Source organism: Candoia aspera, chromosome 2 (genome assembly GCF_035149785.1).
Source record: "Candoia aspera isolate rCanAsp1 chromosome 2, rCanAsp1.hap2, whole genome shotgun sequence".
Taxonomy (NCBI): domain Eukaryota; kingdom Metazoa; phylum Chordata; class Lepidosauria; order Squamata; family Boidae; genus Candoia; species Candoia aspera.
The window spans coordinates 246885833-246904810 of record NC_086154.1 but is presented as its reverse complement, the minus strand read 5'-3'; the positions used below and the strand labels follow the sequence as shown (position 1 = coordinate 246904810).

The 18978-nt window shown below is 39.9% G+C and overlaps 1 protein-coding gene across 1 annotated transcript in view; it reads left to right on the top strand.

The window, feature by feature from the left end:
• The window catches only part of EGFLAM (EGF like, fibronectin type III and laminin G domains), a 107310-nt gene that overhangs the window by 58552 nt on the left and 29780 nt on the right, over window positions 1-18978 (top strand). The window contains exons 7-13 of the mRNA XM_063291127.1: window positions 516-682; window positions 3154-3269; window positions 7484-7826; window positions 8587-8687; window positions 12402-12502; window positions 13869-14013; window positions 16580-16769. Coding sequence (XP_063147197.1) covers window positions 516-682; window positions 3154-3269; window positions 7484-7826; window positions 8587-8687; window positions 12402-12502; window positions 13869-14013; window positions 16580-16769 — 1163 coding nt within the window. The remainder of the gene's footprint in view (window positions 1-515; window positions 683-3153; window positions 3270-7483; window positions 7827-8586; window positions 8688-12401; window positions 12503-13868; window positions 14014-16579; window positions 16770-18978) is intronic.

Genomic DNA, 18978 nt, shown 5'->3' with positions numbered 1-18978 from the left:
GATTTATGGAAGGGCTTTTGGAATTGCATTAAACTTGGGGCTGATGTCTGCATTATGACAATTATTTTAAGCACTGATACCCAGGGTCACCTCTTCTCTCCTTCCTGTTCCTGTTCCTTTTTCTGTTGGGTCATTTAAGTTATAAATCTGTGGGCAGGAACTGTCTTATTCTATTGATTGCCTGTAAATTGCTCTGAGACCCTTTTCAGATGGAGAATGGGTTATCAATGTTTTAAATAAACAACTCTTCTAATGTTGTTGTGGCAGTTGTTGTTTTGCATGAAGTGGGAATGTGATTTGAGGTTTAATTTTTGAGGCTTACCAAAATCAAATCAAAACAATCAAGAGACACCAACAAGTGTAAAGCACTCAAATCATGTAATTAAGTTTCACATTCACTATTCATGTTAGAATGGCAAATTTAGCAAATGTTGGATATTGGCAAATGTTTGGCTCTTACTAATTGACTAAGCTAACTTTAATTATATTTTGGGCTCTTTGTTCATCTCAATCAGACCCGATTTTGAAACCAATTGGACAGCAATTAGAGAGCAGATCCAGATGGGCTCCATGGTCCTGAAGGGGCTAACTCCAAACAACAAGTACCAGTTTGCCATCCGAGCTACAAATTCATATGGATCCAGCCTGCCAAGCATTCCCAGTGATACAGTCAGGATGTTCCGTGAGTAGACAACTTTTCTTTGTTGCTTAGCACTGAACATGTTGTGGCTGGTAAAGAACTTTCTTTGGCTACCAACTGTATTTAAAAAAGCAACTTTTCCTGCTTCCCTCATTTCCTCAATAACTGAGCTCTGGAAAAGTTGAACAGGTACAATTCAAGAAAACTCAAGCACCCCCCCCCCCGCAAAACCCAGCTTCTTCTATTATATTTCATAGTTATTATATGGCACATGTGGGGAACAATAACAGTTTGCTAGAACAGATTAAATGTTGCATAGGATCCATCAGAATAATGATTCTTTAGAAAGAAAAGATAAAATAAAAGCAGCATCCCAAACAATTATAGCTCAGCAATTAGGAGATAAGAATCTCCTAATTGCTAATCCAAACCTTCTTTTCATTACACTCATTATCTTTTTCTTTTTATTTCCATCGGTCTTTATTCTGTAGCATTAGACTAGGTCTAAGAATATTTTGAATAGTTTTGATTATTTTGGTTTCTTGTGTTTAAATTTAACTTCCAAAGAGAATGTTTATGGAAACCTCCTCAAGATATTTATAGTTTTGCCCAGAAGGTCATAAATCCTTGTTACCGGGCACACATTTTTCTGACATCCTGTTTATCTGTAGATTAAAATATCTTCAGAACTTTCACAACCAAAGATGAGACATTTGGTGTACTAGAATTGGGTAGGATTGGCTTTTTTTAAAGCAGGAAATAATGGTTTATGGTGGCTACAATATTTGTGAGTTACTATAAAATCCAGTGTAACCTTTGTCCTCCTTCAACCTTTGTCCAATCCACTTGAGGAATCAACAGAGGCAGATCTGATTCTCAGTGGCTGGGATTACAGAACAATGGGCAACTAACAAGTTTAACCATTGCCCCAGTGGTATCTCTAGTGCAATCCTTATTAAAGAGATAATTAATTCCCATTTGTCCCTAGGGAGAATAGTAACAATCACCTTTGGAAACATGGCTAACAAAGAAGAAAAAAAACTGCCATTCACCAGCTATTCTTTCTTTAGCATAGAGGGAACTTGAGTGCATAAAGATACCTATGTTCACTAAAAATGCCTGAGATACATACGCTAGGAACATTCGGCCTCTCTGAATCATCCCCATCATGACAAATGGCATTTTGCAAATAATAATAGCAATAAAAGTAAAATGCTTTGGTGAGCACACATTGAAATTCTAGATTAATAAATAAGTCTATGGGATAAACTTTATTTGGTGACATATAGTAGGGCTGCTACACATGTCCAATGGTTTAGTAAAACTAACCCATATCCAGTGGATTAGTAAAACTAATGTTCCCATTCCCAAGACCAACATGTTAGCCGTTGGATGCTGAGACAGTTCTTTTCATTTAGTTATAGCCATTAGACAAAGTTTCCTTCTGTAGACTAAGCATTCAACTGTATTTTCCAAATGTGACATTAACTTCTGAAATTAACTCTTCAGTAAAATGGCTTCAGAAGTTCTTGATTAATACTCAGTTGCCACGTAAATTAGCAACAGCGAAAGGCTTGACCAGGTTGTCACTTATTAGAATTGGATTGATTTGCTGTAACACAATCCTTAACGATTGTTAGAGTAGATGTCTTTTCTCAGTACCTCCTCTATAGTTCCCCCCCTCACTTAATTATGGCTACAGGATTACACAGATGGGGGTGTGCCTTAAGTGTGCAACTGTTTGTTGCACACTGAAGATCTGTACCAAAGTAAGTTCTAATGAGCTATGGGATGCCCTTCATGGCATTTTTTAAACATTTGATAATTCAGGAATGAAATTTACTTCCCTAGGTTTATACTATTTGGTTAATAAAGTATTTCTAATGTTGGGAACACAATATCCACATCTATTGTAAAATGATCAGCTTAAAAAAAACCCCACAAAACAACAGAACCCAAAAAGGAGAGGAAAATACAAAAAGAGCAATTTTTAAAAAGTAATAATAATACAAAAGAGGCAAAACAGGTCAAAACTTGTATTTCAATAAAAGCACAAAAGCACAAAATTAACACAATCCTGGATCAGGGCAAAGTACCGAATCTGTACAAATAATCACTATATAAATCCATAGCTATTGTAAAATGAAAAAAATAAAGTGATTTATGAAATGATGTTTTCTGATTCAGAAAAAAATGATCAGAGTTCTAATGCTTCATCAGTGTCCTAAGGGGTATGGTGAACTGAATTTCATTTCCACTGTGTAAATCTCCTATTTCTAATAGACCAAAATAATTATTGTTTTCTGGAATCATGTCTGGAACGTCTCCTTTTTTCCCACAACTAAATCAAGGTAAAACTTTTTCCCAATGTTTGACATTACGAAGGGAGAATTATGCATTATTTCCCAAAGCTATTTCTCAACGAATTGCCAATTTTACTGCATTTACCTTATATGAAAACGATGCTGTATCAAAAACATACATTTGTGACTATGCCAGTTTTATCTTCCCAGACCCAGAAGAGTTAGGAAGTGGAAGCTATGGACATCGATACATCACTGAGTCTGGAAACGGTGATGATGATGGAATTGACATCGATGATTCAGATTATGACATTTATATTGATGAGGTACATCCATACGCCTCACTCTGGCATTTTGGCTGATTAACATTTTTAGTGCAATATTTGCACAAGAAAGCCTAAACAGAGATCAAGTTCAAGTCTATCAACAAATGTACACTCTGATGGTAGATTAAGTATTCATTTGCATTTGACTCCGTCTGAACATTTTCTTCCTTCTCTGATCCTCTGAAGCCTTTGATTTTTTTTCAGACATACTTGTTTTCACTGAACGAGTGGGGAAGAGCCCAGTGGCTTCAAAGTGAAGCTGAGCAGCGGTTTCCTTGATGCAACTGAAGTCTGCCTTTTGCGGAGTTCCCAGTTGAGAGGCAGAACCCAGACAACTTCTGTTTCATTTATACTGACTTTATTTCATTCAGAAGTATTGTAAAATTCTCCTCCCCCTTCTAATAGCTGAAGAAGCTCACCAGTAGTGGAGGAAGAAAAACAATATTCTTTTGCATATTTTTTAAAGTGCTGTAGTGCTATATGTGGCAGCTATAGGCTAGCTCTATTATTATTGTTTTCTGGAATCATGTCTGGAACTTCTCCTTTTTCCCCACAACTTCCCAATGTTTGACATTATGAAGGAAGAATTATGCATTATTTCCCAAAGCAGAAGGCAGTAGACTCAGATGATGGATGCTATGGGGCTGAAGCAATAGCAAGGTACTGGAGGCAAGAATTGTTTATTCACAGCCTGATTTGTGACACCTTAAGCTAGTGTGTTACTCTCAAAGTGTGGTAGAGGACAGTCTTCTATTGGCATTATTGAATAGTCAGCTCAGTTGCTAATCTAGTTGGGTTCTGTAGGTAGAAATCTTTGGATTTAATCCTTTGCATCAAAGGATTTTGTTCTTTGCATCAAGGACCATCTTTCTGGAAAATTGTGAGTGGAAGGATAGTGGCCACCATTTAAATATAATGGAAAGTATGTGAAGAAAAGTGTACAAAGTGGCTTTCTTTTGTGGGGATAGTGCTTGTGAGAGAAAGAAAACTCTCAGAAAAAAAAATTCTTTTGAGAAAATTCAGGTTAGCTTTGCATTCCAAAACATTTGCACTGTAAAGTTAAGACTAGAGATTGCAGACAAAATCCTGATTTCCACTCTCCCTATTCATTCAGAGAAAATATGAATAGGCTGTTATCTTAACAATTCTGAAGGACCGGCCAAACTTCACAGCCATGTGAGATGCTTCATGATAAGATAAAGGAGATCTGAGAAGCTGCTTTATACTGAGTGAAAGAACTGTTCCGTCACCCTAGTATCTTGTTGGCACTGTCATTTCAAGATCTTGGACAAAAATATTTCCTATGCTTGCTGTATGAGATGCTTTGAATAGAGATATTATGCTGGAGCATACAGCTTTCTAAAGGCATGTGTTCTCCTGAGCTATGTCTCTTCAGTCAGGTCAATAGCTGATTCAAAATTATCGTGCGTGATGAGAAAAGATATTCCTTTCCTTATTGCTGTTGCTTATGTTCCATGATAATAAAAACTGCAATAGTTTTAGCCTCCTAAGTCACAGCCAGTTGGCCGCATCAAACTGCTATCCATCAGTCCTTTAACTGGCAGGAAAATGTGCAGCCCTAGTGGCTGAGCCCTAGTCTGTTGCAGTAATGAGGCTGATGAGTGATCCTGTCCTTAAATTTTAATGCAGAACAAGTCAAGGAAAGCGGTGGGCAAATCTCACAACTTTGTTTCCCTTCCCAACAAGCATTTCTAGTTAGTGGGATAAAAACCATCAGTGATCCTTCCTAACATGTAAGGCGAGGTTGGACAAATGTGGGTGTGTGCTAGGAATGACACGTTTAGGTACCTGTCAAGTTGCCTGATCCAACCCTTATACCTATTTAGGCTGTTTCTGAACATGGATTTAATGCTCTTCTAAAAGAGCACTAAACCCATATCTCCAAAATAGCCCAACTCATAAGTATGGAAAACAGATGCATGGTGAAGTGGGAAAGAATGGACAGCAGATAACAATGGTTGTGCTGTAATGAATTCAGTTCTCTCTGTGGAGTCCTTGGTGCTCTCTGAGCCTTGTTGCTTTCTTGCAGACGTTTCATTGCCAGACTAGGCAACATCTTCAGTGTGAAGAGGGCCTTGCTCTCAGTTTATATACCGTGGCTTGCCCTGCTTGTGTTGGTGGGGGTGTTGTTCTCTCCTTGGGAGTTCTTTGACTGGGCTGTTGTTTGCTGCTTGGTTGATTGACTGAGTTAATAGTTCCTTGATTAAGGTGTATTGTGCTGTTCGATGGTTCATCTGGTGTTAATCCTAGTGTTCATTTCTGCATATCTGGGTGTTGATTGCTGGCAAGGGAGTGTACTGGTCTTTTGGCTTTTCTATTGTCTCTTTTGAATAGTATGTAAATGTTGTTTACCTCTATGCATCTGTTGATGGCTGCTTTGTCTGAGTGCCAGGCTTCCAGGAATTCTCTGGCGTTTTTGGATCTGGCTTGGTTTAGGATGCTCACAGTTTCCCAATGGAAACTATGGTTGAGTCTGTCCATGTTTTGTGAGATTAAGGAGTTCTCATCATGTCTTCTGACTGCTAGTTGGTGTTCGTGGATGCTCTCAGCTAGTCTTCTGCCTGTCTGTCTTACATAGCGGCTGTTACAGTCTTTGCACTGTATTTTGTAAATAACTCCTGTTTTTCCTTCTTGGGCTGTTGGGTCTTTTGGCTTGCTTAGTATGTTTTGAAGAGTTTTAGTTGGTTTATGTGCTACAGTGATGCCATGTGGTTGTAACAGTCTGTTGCTGGTTTCTGAGATGTTTCTGATGTATGGCAGAGTTATCCTTTTCATAGCTTCTGTTGGTTGGGTTGTAGTGGGTTGGGTGGTGAGGCACTTTTTGATAAAGTTGGGGGGGTATCCGTTTTGCTGGAAGATGCTGTATAGGTGATTTGTTTCCTTTTTCTGGTGTTCTGGGTTGCTGCAGTGCGTTTGTACTCATCTGAATAATGCTTTTATGCAGCTCCTCTTGTGGGAGGTTGGGTTGTTGCTTTGCTAATGGAGAACTTGGTTAGTGTGGGTGGCTTTCCTGTAGACTTGTGTTTCTAACTTGCCATCATTTCCTCTACTGATGAGGATGTCCAGGAATGGTAGTGTGTTGTTGTTTCCTTCCTCCCTTGTGAATTTTATTCCATTAAAGATGTTGTTGATGGTTTTGTCAGTTTCTTCCAGTTGTTTCTTTTGTATTATGACGAAAGTGTCATCTATGTACTGGATCCATACTTTGGGTTGTATGTGTGGGAGTGCTATCCTTTCCAGACGCTGCATTACAATCTCTGCTGTAAGTCCTGAAATCGGTGCTCCCATGGGTGTTCTTTTGATCTGTTGGTATATTTCTCCATCAAACTGAAAGTAGGTTGTAAGGCAGAGGTTGATGAGGTCCATTATCCTGGGTATTTCTATTTTGGTGTATTTGGCTAGGTCTCTCCTTGTGACCAGCAGCAAACTGGAAGTAGTCCATGGAATAAGCAAAATAGCACCCTCCAGAAATAATAAAAAGTTTTTTAAAAAAAAGTAAAAAGCACAGCCACATGAAACTCCTTGTTGGAGAAGTAATGGAAAATGCACTCATTGTGACAAAACCAGCAATGCATAGTTGGTAGAACCCTGATCATTTTCCCAGTTTAAATTGACTTTATGTTTAACACAGGCCTAGAGCTTTCTCAAGAGCCCTGTATTTTAAAAACCACTACAATGTTCTTTCAAAAGTGTGTTAAACCTGTATATATGAGGAATCTCTTCATAAGCTTTTCAGAAAACACTGGTCAGGTGTTACAAGATCATATATGTCTAGGAAAGCCAAGTGTTTGCTCTCTTCTGCAGTCTGAGCCAACATAGCAATGGAACATACCAATGGAAGCCAGTGCCCAGTGTCTGGAGGAGAGGCGGTTTAAGCTGTGGAGTAGAGATGAGGAAAAGGCAATGTCATGAGCCATGTCATATAAAAATAGTTACCAGGACATAGTCATAGTTAGGAGGATGTGAGGATGAACACTTGGATGAACAAACTAAGCCAAGCTTTCCTCTCCTTAAGAGATGACAGAGTAAGCTCCTATCCTAGATGTTTGGCAGCAAATCATCCTACTGGTATCATATCAGACTGAGCAGGTATTGAATATCGTTATCCTAACCTACACAGTTAACAATTAGCTGTAAGATCTGCAGTATTAAGCTTTGGCCTTACTAAACACATTCTATAAATCTCTCATCAGCTCAAACCACTTCCTGCTATCAAAGGAGGCAATACAAAGTTTTTGGTTGAAACCAAGATAATACAAGGGTCTAATGCAGAACACCTTTCTAAGCTGCTTTCACCTACTACATATCCTATCAGTTCTATTGCAACAACGATGCTCCTGCCACGCACTACTATCACTTCCAGCATTACTGCTAAGGCCATCAGGAGGAACAGCGGGACTTCGGTTGTACGACAATCTGATCAGTCCTGTGATGAAACCATCTGCTCTACCAACAGCTTTTGCATCAATGATTATGAGCGGAGTGGCTCTCGTTGCCATTGCAACCTTGGCAAAGGAGGGGAGAGTTGCTCAGAAGGTTGGTTTATTTGGAAAGCTTTGGTAACTCTGTGTAAATTCTGAAGATTTCTTTGCTTAGGACAGATTTGCAGAGCAGCATTTCATATATTTGATTTGACACTTTAGTGCATTAACAGGCATAGAAGAACCATAACTGGAAAAGACACAGCTGGCTTTTGGACAGATGGTGAGTTTCGCAAAAACCTAGAGGGAACTTAATTCATATCTACTATCTAGGTTGAGTAAACAGCATACCTTTTGAGAGGCAATATAACTTTAATGACCAGCTGCTTAGGTCAAACAACAAGAAATGCCTCATTGTAATTGTCTCTTAGTTGTGAGTTTCCTAAGGGCCTCTATTTTCTAAATGTTCAAAAGTCAGCTTTACAGTTTTGGGATACCCCCGACTTGGCTCTGTTTCTGGATTCCCATAGCTTTTGTCAGCGTCTTTCCATACATCATGATAAACCTTATAATTTAGCCGTGCACTTCTTTTCTTAAAGCAAAACATCACATTGAAACATCATTTGGATGAGGAACAGCCTGAAACAGTTGTTCTTAAGACAATACTTAGAGCAGAAAGATGGGGAAAAGTTGATGAGGATTCTTCAAACTTTTGGAGTGAAGGAACCAGTTGGGAAAATTTAAGAAGTTGGCAGTGACTGTTAAAATTTAGTGCTAAATATACAGAGATTATATTGTGATCTAATGTTTAAAAAATGATTATTTTATTTGATGCTTGACTGATAAGCAATATTTATTTTGTTATTGACTTTCAGATGTTAATATTCAATATCCTCAATTCTTTGGGTATTCCTATATCTCCTTTGAACCTCTTAAGAATTCCTATCAGACTTTCCAAATTACTGTTGAATTTATGGTAAGTATATGCAGTCTTGAACTTAAAAACAGGCTTTGTAAAACCTATGCAACATTTTAACTAGCAGACATATGAGTCAGAGAAAATCTGTCGATAAGTTTATACCAAAAGAAAACTGTGTCCCTGTGCCATTTTGTATGAGAGCATTTTAAAATAGTGTGTTTGGTACATAGATGTGTCAAAGTTTTAGCAGAATCAACAGAAGTTAGTTAAATCAGAGCATGCTTTTACAGAAAAATTACATAATACCGAAGTAGATAGAATTTGGTTCTGAAAAGCTCATTTGAGTTTCCTATTTGGTTTTGTGTATCATCGGCCCTTTTAACACTGAACTGAAAATTGGTCAAAAACATTAGATATAGTAAAAAAAAAAAAGTCAAGATGGCAACCAAGATGGCATGATTGAAGCTTCACCTTTTTGTGTCACATGTTAAAAATGGGTGGAGCTTCAATTACACCATTGTGGCCTCCCTATTCACTTTTTTGACTGTATCCTATATTTGGTGGCAAAATCCCATACAGTTTTTCCCGGTGAATGCATCATGCTAATGTGGATGTACATGTAATGTACATGGAAGAAAGCCCCACTCATTTGGTCCTGTGAGCTAGTGGCATTTGTTGCTAGACCTGGCTGAAATCACTATTAAGAATCATTGACCCTTTCCATTCTCGCTTGTGACTAACCATATTGGTTGGAACTGTTGGAAGTGACAGATTGCCTACCCTTGTTTATGTCTTCTCAGAATGATAGTTAATATACTTCAGAGGAATATAGCAACCCTAAGCATAGATTATGTACTTCATTGGGATGTAATGGGGCTGTAGAAACAGGAGCACTATAGTAAACAGAATATTTGATTTAGAATGTAGAAATCTGGAATTCAGATTTTTCACTTATTAGTGACTACTGTTTGGTGATCTGTGCTTAGTTGCAAATGAGAAATGATATAACCTCATACTCTGTTTGTTTCATAGTGAAATGAAACAACGTGTACAATAGATAAGACAACTATTTAGGTTGTTTTACGTGGGGATAACAAACATGTAAGTTATAGGGTTTTTTAATTAGAGAAAGGGCATGAATCTTAAGATAAGTAAATCACAGACACCAGAAATGTTCATGTCTGATGAAACACAAGGTAGTGAAAGGTATTATAATGGCACTAAGTTCTTTGTCAGGGCTGGTTGGTGTAGTGCTTAAAGGCACCAGGCTGGAAACCCAGAAACCCTGAGTTCTAGTCCCTCCTTAGGGACAAAGCCAGATGGGTGACCTTGAGACAGTCCCTCTCGTTCAGCTCTAGGAAGAAGGCAATGGAAAACCCACTCCAGAAATCTTGCCAAAAAAAATGAAGGGACTAGTCCAGGCAGTTGCCAGGAGTCAAAAACTGACTCGAAGGCATCCACACACAAGTTCTTCATACCCATGCAACAACTTTTGTAGAGGGTGGTAGGCTTCACTTAGAACGGTGAGTATCAAATGCAGATCATAATGTAGTCCTCATTTAGTGACCATAATTGGGACTGGCAACTTGGTCATTAAGCAAAGCAGTCACTAAGTGAAATCATGATTGTGCTTATGGTCTTATTTCAGCTTTCCTTTGGTTTACAGACCTGTTGTAACTATGAACAGTCGCTAAACGAGGACTACCTGTAGGCACTATATAGATAAGCTCTTAATAACTATTAATGTAAACACAAATAATCTATTTTGCTCATATTTTATCTCCCCCCAAGAGAATTTCCTTAAACCTCCTGTTTATTTAAAGCAGCTGCTATGGGCTTAACGTGAACAGAACAGAAACGAATGCAATATTATTTACATCATGATATATTCAAACCAAGCCAGATTTGCAGTGACTTCCCTTCCCTTGTACATCTCTTGCATAGACCTTCGAGCTTGAAAGCATGATCAAGAGGGCAAAGTAAACACATCTTTGAAAAGTATACTGAGAAGTCATACAACTAATCAGCCCATAATCAGTTCATTGTCTGTGAGAACTGGATCTGAAATTGGACTTTGATTAACCCAGAAAGGCACAGGAAACAATGCAATTGCTAAAATGATGGTTTCCAAACCAGTATCTCTTCTGTTTTCATGTTGATTTTATCCATGTCGGCTAAATAGATGAAGGCTTTTAAGCAGCTGCCAAAATTGATTGATTGATTGATTGATTGATTGAATTTGTCACCACTCATCTCCTCCCACCAGGGGACTCTGGGCAGTTTACAACAAAATAATCAATAAAACAATAAATATATAATATAATTACAACATATAAAAATACACTATATAAAATACAGTTACAAGTAACTAATAAATATAGATAAAAATGAAGTCCAGATGGCAATGATCTAATTCAGTCTAATTTAAAATACTTTTAAAACCTCATAATGGAGCATTCAGCAGACAGAAGGGCAACTCTGACATTCCTTTGTGCATAATTTCAGTCCATTGAAAAAAAGGCTTTTAGGATTCCAGAGTCATCTGAATCCCCCTGCAGCCCAAGTAGCTGTGTGGAGGTTCTCCCCACTTTAATGGACACCAATGAAATATTGTGCTGTTTGAGAGCTGTGGCCCAGGATTGATTGATTGATTGATTGATTAGATTTATATCCTGCCTTTATTTTGTGCAACTCAAGGTGGCATGCATAATGCTCCCTCCTCCTATTTTCTCCACAACAATGCTGCAAAATGGTTTGGGTTGAGAGAGAGTAACTGGCCCAGAATCACCCAGGTGGTTTCCATGCCTAAGGGAGGAGTACGGGAGCACCTTACCCACTACATCACTCCACCCACCCTCACCAAACTGAAAAGGATCGTTTTCAGTATCAGAGATGATACTTGGAGGTAACACTGTTCTCATGCCAGTTCCTTGTAAATACCTTTGGCATTCGGAGTCCAAGAAAATAAATATTCAGGCCTGAAAGTCTAATTTAGTCTAGCGGTCTTTGTAGCACAGTGGCTAACTAGATGTGCCCTAGAAACTCATAAGCAGGACATGAAGGCAATAGCCCTCTCCACTGTTGCTTTCTAATAAGTGACATTTAAGAAATGCTGGAGAGCCAGTTTGGTCTAGTGGTTAAGGCACCAGGCTAGAAACCGGGAGACTGTGAGTTCTAGTCCCACATTAGGCACAAAGCCAGGTGGGTGATCTTGGGCCAGTCACTCTCTCTCAATCCTAGGAAGCAGGCAATGGCAGAGACTAGTCCAGGCAGTTGCCAGGAGTCAAAAACTGACTCAAAGGTACACACACACATACACACAAAGCTGCCACTTTTGATCCTGGCAATCAGTAATAGTGTGATCTTCCATGTATTTGTCTGATTCTCTTTTTAAAACAAACTATATTGGTGAGCATCACCATATCTGATAACAGCTCTTTCCACGTTTTGTGCAGGAAAAAAGCCTACTTCCTTTTATGGGTAATAAATCACTGCATTTAATTTGAGTCCATGGCCCTCAGTTCTAAACTAATGATGGAGGGAGAAGAACATTTCTTTGTCTACATTTTTCACAACATGCATGACGTTAGTTACCTCTGTAGTGTTGTTCCATTCGCTCAGAGCTGACTCCCCCCCCACCGCCAATGGTGCAGTCTCTTTAAAGGGGACAGTTCCCTTTTTCGGATACCTCTTTCTACACCTTTTCCAGCTTTACAATATGCTTCTGGAGAGACCATGGCTCTTAGATTTCCCTTGCTTTTGCATTCCTAGGCAGAAGCAGAGGATGGCTTGCTTCTGTACTGTGGAGAGAATGAGCAAGGGCGTGGTGATTTCATGTCACTGGCAATCATCGGGCAAAACATTCAGTTCAGGTAAGCACTAAAGAAAAATAGCTACAGGATCCTTTCATCCTTCCCAGCTGGTTCACTTAAAAAGTAATAGCACATGGTTGTTATAATAATGTGACCTGTCAAGGACTGGGGATCAGGAGACCATAACTGGCACTCTTCTTCCTTGTCAGTCAACTCACTGGCAGCTTGCATTTCATATATAACATACTGGAATTATTAATATAGCGCTGCTTCCTATCAGGGAGCTGGGAGTATTCCCCTGCTACTCTGTGCCAACAGCGGGTCAGATTCTGTGGATCTCCAAATCAGTTCAGGAAGTTGGTAGTTTCTTATTTATGTATTTGACATTCTCTTTTTCAGGTCTGTAATTAGAAGATGCAAAACACCTGAAGCCCGTTTGTCAAAGGAAAGAATTAAGAAAGACCTTTCATTTTGCCCACAGTAAATGAAGCATAGATGGATAGATTAGAATAAGGATAGCTAGAACATTTTTGAAGTGCCAGATTCTGTAGTAGTACTAAGGCTATGCAAGTATGGAATTGTTACTACTCAAGAGGTAAGACTACAGGTAGTCCTCAACTTATGATCATTTGTTTAGCAACCGTTCGAAGTTACGACAGCGCTGAAAAAAGTGACTTGCGGCTGGTCCTCGCACTTACGACCATCACCGCATCCCCACAGTTGCGTGATCAAAATTCAGGCACTTGGCAACTGGCATGTATTCATGACAGTTGCAGCATCCCAGGATCACATGATCACCATTTGCAACCTTCACAGCCAGCTTCTGACAAGCAAAATCAATGGGGAACTGCATGATTCGCTTAGTGACCACTGCAAAAAATGTGAAATTGGGTGTGGTGGTCACATAATGCTTCACTTAATGACCACACCACTTAACAATGAATTTTATGGTCCCTATTGTATTCGTAAGTTGAGGACTATCTGTAGTTAATATTTTGTTAATACAGTACAGGGTTTGGCACCAATGTGCAGCACCATAGGTCCTGCAAAGTTTTTTTTTTTAATTTAAAATGCTCAAAATGCCAAGGGGTTTCAGAGTTCTTGTGTGAGTTTTGGGTGTAAGGTCATCAAATCTCAAGATTTGACATTCTTTTTTAAAAAAATAAAAAATAAAGGTGGCTCCGTGTTTCCCTTTAAAGATATGGTAGGTGCTGTGTTGCCGATTCCTTCAAATCATATATTTCAATATATCTTTTTAAATAGAGAAATATAAATATATGTCAGATAACTGTGCAGCCTTTGATCACAGAGACAGCCATTGTGCTGGTCTGCAACAAACAAACAAACAAACAGAGATTGAGGCTCACAGGCAACTAGGTTTGATCATCTCAGGAGAGATTGCCACATTATCCTATGTTGGTCTCAGGTTCAACTGTGGAACTGGAATTGCAACAATTACAAGCAAGGACAAAATTAAACTGGGCAGTTGGCACAGCGTGACTGTATTTAGAGATGGAGTGGATGGATGGCTTAGTTTGGATAACAGTCCTCCAGTTTCTGGTAAATCTCAGGTGAGTTACTGTTGATGAAAGGCAATAATATAGTTTGTTCTGAAGTAGAAAGCCAGAATCCTCAGAATCAAGTGCTGTCAATTACTGGGCGTATTACACATTTCCTTAACTTCAGTTTGAAGATGACTTAACCATTCTTTAAAGACATATCTGCATGTCACACTTTCTCCTCCAAGGCTGGCTAATGTTGACTTTCTTGGATGTGAGGTAGAAATTGTGTTTTCCACCTTCTCACACATCTGCACATTGTGTTGTGTTTCAGCAATGACTGTGCAGGCTGACACAGCAGGGACTGGCATCTGCCCAGCTTCTGTTGGCTGCTGTAGACACCCCTCTTCCTCTCCAGTTGCTGCTGACTTCCATATCATGGATTTATGCTAGTGTTGGACTGGCATAACACAAGTGCAGTGCCAGTATCCCTAGAGAAAGCCATAGAGGAAGGTTTCTCTCAGTGCTTTCCCTATGGGGATTAGTGTGTCATCCCTGGAGCACCTGGACCAGGGTTTCAATATTTAGAGCAGCCTTTCTCAACCTCTTGACCCTGGAGGAACCCTTGAAATATTGTTCAGGCCTCAGGGAACCCCTGCACATTCAGGCTCAAATATAGGCCAGAAGTTGCAAAATTATTATATTCGTTTCATGTGTAGGCCTGTATATATGCATTAACAGTGTTCCTAAACTAAAAGAATGAAACTTACCTCTTCAGTGTGAAGTTGCCCGAATTTGAAATAATTTTTTAAATAAATTGTGATCTCCCAGGGAACCCCTAGTGACCTCTCACAGAAGCCTAGGGTTCCCCGGAACCCTGGTTGAGAAACCCTGATTTAGAGAGATCCTGATCTACCACATAGTGAAAACCTAGTCTCTCATTTACAGGTGTCTTGGTCTCCTGTTCCATTTAGCAATAACAAGATCTCTCTGAAGCAAACTGTAAAGATTGTGACAGATAGCTAAGCCTGATACTCTAGCTATCTGCTAAAACTCAGATTCCCCCTCCAGCATCAGCCATTGCTAAAGAAGAAGGTAGAAATTGATGTGTGTTTTCACAGTGGCTGGGAAATCCAGCAGTCCAACACCTTCATTTGCCCTGCTGTAAACTATTAGGATAGTTATACTTGCTGGCCTCATGATCACGGCAAAATAGAGACCTGCTATGTAGGCAGAGCAAACGTATGCTATACTCATGGACTGGAGCAAACCATGTTAAACCATTTATCTGGATGTGCCCTGTTTCCTCAGAGGGCCAGCTGTGTATTTTGGGAACCAGAACTTAATTTATACTGTCGTTGGCCTGTTCCATCCCTAGAATCATTTGCAGAGTCTCTGTCCCTGTCCTTCCCTTGGCTTTCCAAATGTCACTAGGCAAAAGCTCATTAGACAAGGGTCTTTGCTTTAGCTTTACCACTTGGGAATGAAATCTATCTTAAAATATCACAGAATCAATAACTGCTGCTTCCCAGCCAGTTAAGGAGTAACGCATCTGTTAAACAATTTGAGCAAGAGAAAACCTTATAGCAGTGCCAGCTCCCAGTCTTTAATCAGCCAGCTGCCCAGAGGGCTGACATAGCCATTTGTGATCTCACATCTAGGAGGATAAAGGTGATGATGGAAGTACAAAATAGCATTAGAGAGAGCGTCTCTACAGCAGAACACATCAGTTTTCCTTTTGGTGTAATAACATATCCAAAGAACGTAGTGCTGCAACCAAGGAAATGAATAGTGAAGAGACATGATATCTTAAATGGCTGTATAAGCCATCCTATATAGAGAATGCACAGCGAAAGGTAATAATTGAATCAGAAATAAAAGGTCCTTTGCTTTGCTTTTCCTGGAAGAAGATGGATTAGAGAATCTAGAGAATGCAGCTTCTTTGGATAGAAGGAGCTAATCAGAATACTTACAAAACCTATAGAAGTGGAGGAAATGAATCCCACCCCCAACTTCCGTTGGTTCTAATGTAGTTATTTCTTCATTTCAGGAGTGTCTACCAGCAAATCTGAAATCTCCCCTGACCCACCACGGATGCCAGTGTTTCTCAGCCTTAGCGACTGTAAGTTGTCTGGGCTAAAGTTGAAGTCCAGACATCTTAAAGTTTCTAAGGTTGAGAAACACTGATGGATGCCATTGGTATGCTTCTGGGACTTCTTTTGTCTTTCTTTTGCCTCTCTTAGAACAATAATTGCAGAACAACCTATTACTGGTCAAAGGAGGAGTTCTGCCCCAAAGTATGCATTTGTGCAAACTGAACAGGCTTTCCAGTAGTGATGAAGAGACTGTAGAATACATTTGTTTCCAAAAATTAAACTAAAGAAGAATCGTGGATTCCTATGGCTGGAATAAGACTTACTTCAGAAGTATTTTATCCTAGAGAATTACAGTTACTAATTATGGTGTTGCCCAAGACATGGTGTGAAACCCTGCTCTTGGCTAAAGCTAAATTGCTCAGTGAGGAACCGACTAGGAACACTATGTCTCCCACTAAAATCTATGGATTTAGTGGCTTCTTTATCTACTTTTAGCCCAGTTTCTCATCATGGTTTCCTCTCTGTCTACCTTCTCCTTCTAGGGTCAATATAGCAAAATCACTTTTCGGACTCCATTTTATCTTGGTGGTGCTCCTACTGCCTATTGGCTCGTGAGGTCTGCAGGAATCAATCATGGCTTTCAAGGGTGTGTTCAATCACTCATTATTAATGGAAAGACCATTGACATGCGGCCCTGGCCTCTGGGAAAAGGCCTTAGTGGGGCAGATGTTGGTAAGTTCAATGTAGTTGTCATTCACTCATTTCTGTTACATATATAATCTAGCCTATCCTGTGTAATAATGGTACAGCATTGACCTTGATCTGTGTTACAGGTATATTTTAATTTATCTATTTATTTGTTAGATTTATGTCCCACCTTTCCTCCAGGAGCAATAAGTGTACATCGCAGTTCTTCCTTCAGTTTTTTTCCCACAACAATCCTGTGAGGTAGACTTGTCCAAAGGGCAGTTGCTGCTCTAGCCTTGTGGAATAGACTCCCCAGAGAATTAAGACTTGCTCTATCCTTTGTAAAATTCTGGAACCTACTGAAGACACAAGTTGGTTGAAGAGTTTATTGTTGTCTTTAATTTATTTCCCTTTGAATTACTTAGATTGATTTAATTGTTAATATTACTTTACTTGGACTTTTAATGATTTGTTTTTTATTACTTCTGTTATTATAATTTATCACATTTTTGTAACATTGTTTGATTACTGATTGTTTTATATTTACCATAGATACTTTAGTTGATTGTTTTGTAATCTACCATGACTCTGTATTGATTCAGTGGTATATAAGTAGAATGAATAAATATATCAATCAATCAATCAATCAATCAGTATCACACACTGAGCTTCGATAGTTGTAAATGGACTACTCTGGATCTCCCAGTACTTGCTCAACACTTTAACTACTATGCTACGGCTTTCTTAAGATGGTTCCCAACATAATAACATTTAGAGTAGTTTAATAGGACATGTTGCCTTTAGCGGATCTGCTCTAAATATTATTGAATATGGATCCAGCCCAGAGTAATGACCTTATAATAATGAGTTTTCTTAGAAATACAGTTTTGTTTGTTTGTTTGTTTATGTACAGGTAGTCCTTGCATAATGACCATTCGTTCAGCGACTGTTCAAAGTTACGATGGTGCTGAATGAATGGTAGTTATGATCCTCGAAGTTATGGCCGTTGCAGCACCCCTGCAGTCACGTGATCAAAATTTAGGCACTTGGCAGCCTGCCCGCATTTAAGACCGCAGGGTGCACCTCAACCCTCCCCACTCAGCTATCTCCCCCCCATCTCTGCCCTTTTGGCCTCCTCACACTCCACTACCCCAGCCATCCTGCCCTCTGCTGCCCCTGCCACTCCCACCACCCTGCATGTGCATGGCCTTCCCAAAGACTCCCAAGGCCTTCCCAGTCTGGGCACATCACGTCAGTAGTGGGAGGAAGAAGATGGCAAAGGTCAGCTGGGGGGGGCAGGGACAATGGAGGGCAGGGTGGCACTACCCCAGCCATCCTGCCCTCTGCTGCCCCTGCCATTCCAACCACCCTGCATGTGCATGGCCTTCCCAAAGAGGGCATCCTGGCCAAAAGGGCAGAGATATGGGGGGAGATAGGCAGGTAGGGGGAGTTGAAGTGGAGGTGAGTGTGGCAGGGCAGAAGTGTGAGGTCCTCGCCTAATGACATCATGGTCCTGGCCTAATGACCACAACCAGGACTACCGAAACTGCCATCACTAGTGGTATGGCCACATGATGTTTTGCCTAACAACCACATCACTTAGTGACAGAAATTCCAGTCCCAGTTAGGGTTGTTAAGCGAGGACTACTTGTATGTATGTGCTGCCCATTCCTGAAGGCTCTGGGCAACTAACAATCAAGATTAGCATAAAATAAGTAGCAACCCCTCAAAAATAATAAACCTATCTTTAATATAAGCAAAATTGACAACATCAAAAATTAAACAGAGAATATACAGGTAGTCCTTGTTTAATGTCCACTCATTCAGTGACCAAAGTTATGATGGCACTGAACAAGGGGGACTTATGACAGGTCCTCATAGTTGCAGCTGTTGCAGGGTCCCCACAATCATCACGATTTGGGTACTTGGCAACCAGCTCACAACAACAACATTGCAGCATCCTGCAGTCACGTGATTGCCATTTGCAACCTTCACTGCTGGCTTCTGACAAGCAGAGTCAATGGGGAAGCTGGCAGGAGGTCACAAATGGTGATCACATGACTGTATGATGCTACAACTGCATGGGATTTGCCTAATGATGGCAACTGGGACTGCCAGAACTGCCATCTTAAGTCAGCGTAGTCACGTGACATCACGCCTTAGTGACGGAGTTCCTGGTCCCAATTACTGTCAGCTAGGACTACCTGTATAAAGTCATATGCCTGCCAGGTTCCATCCTTCACTCACATCATGC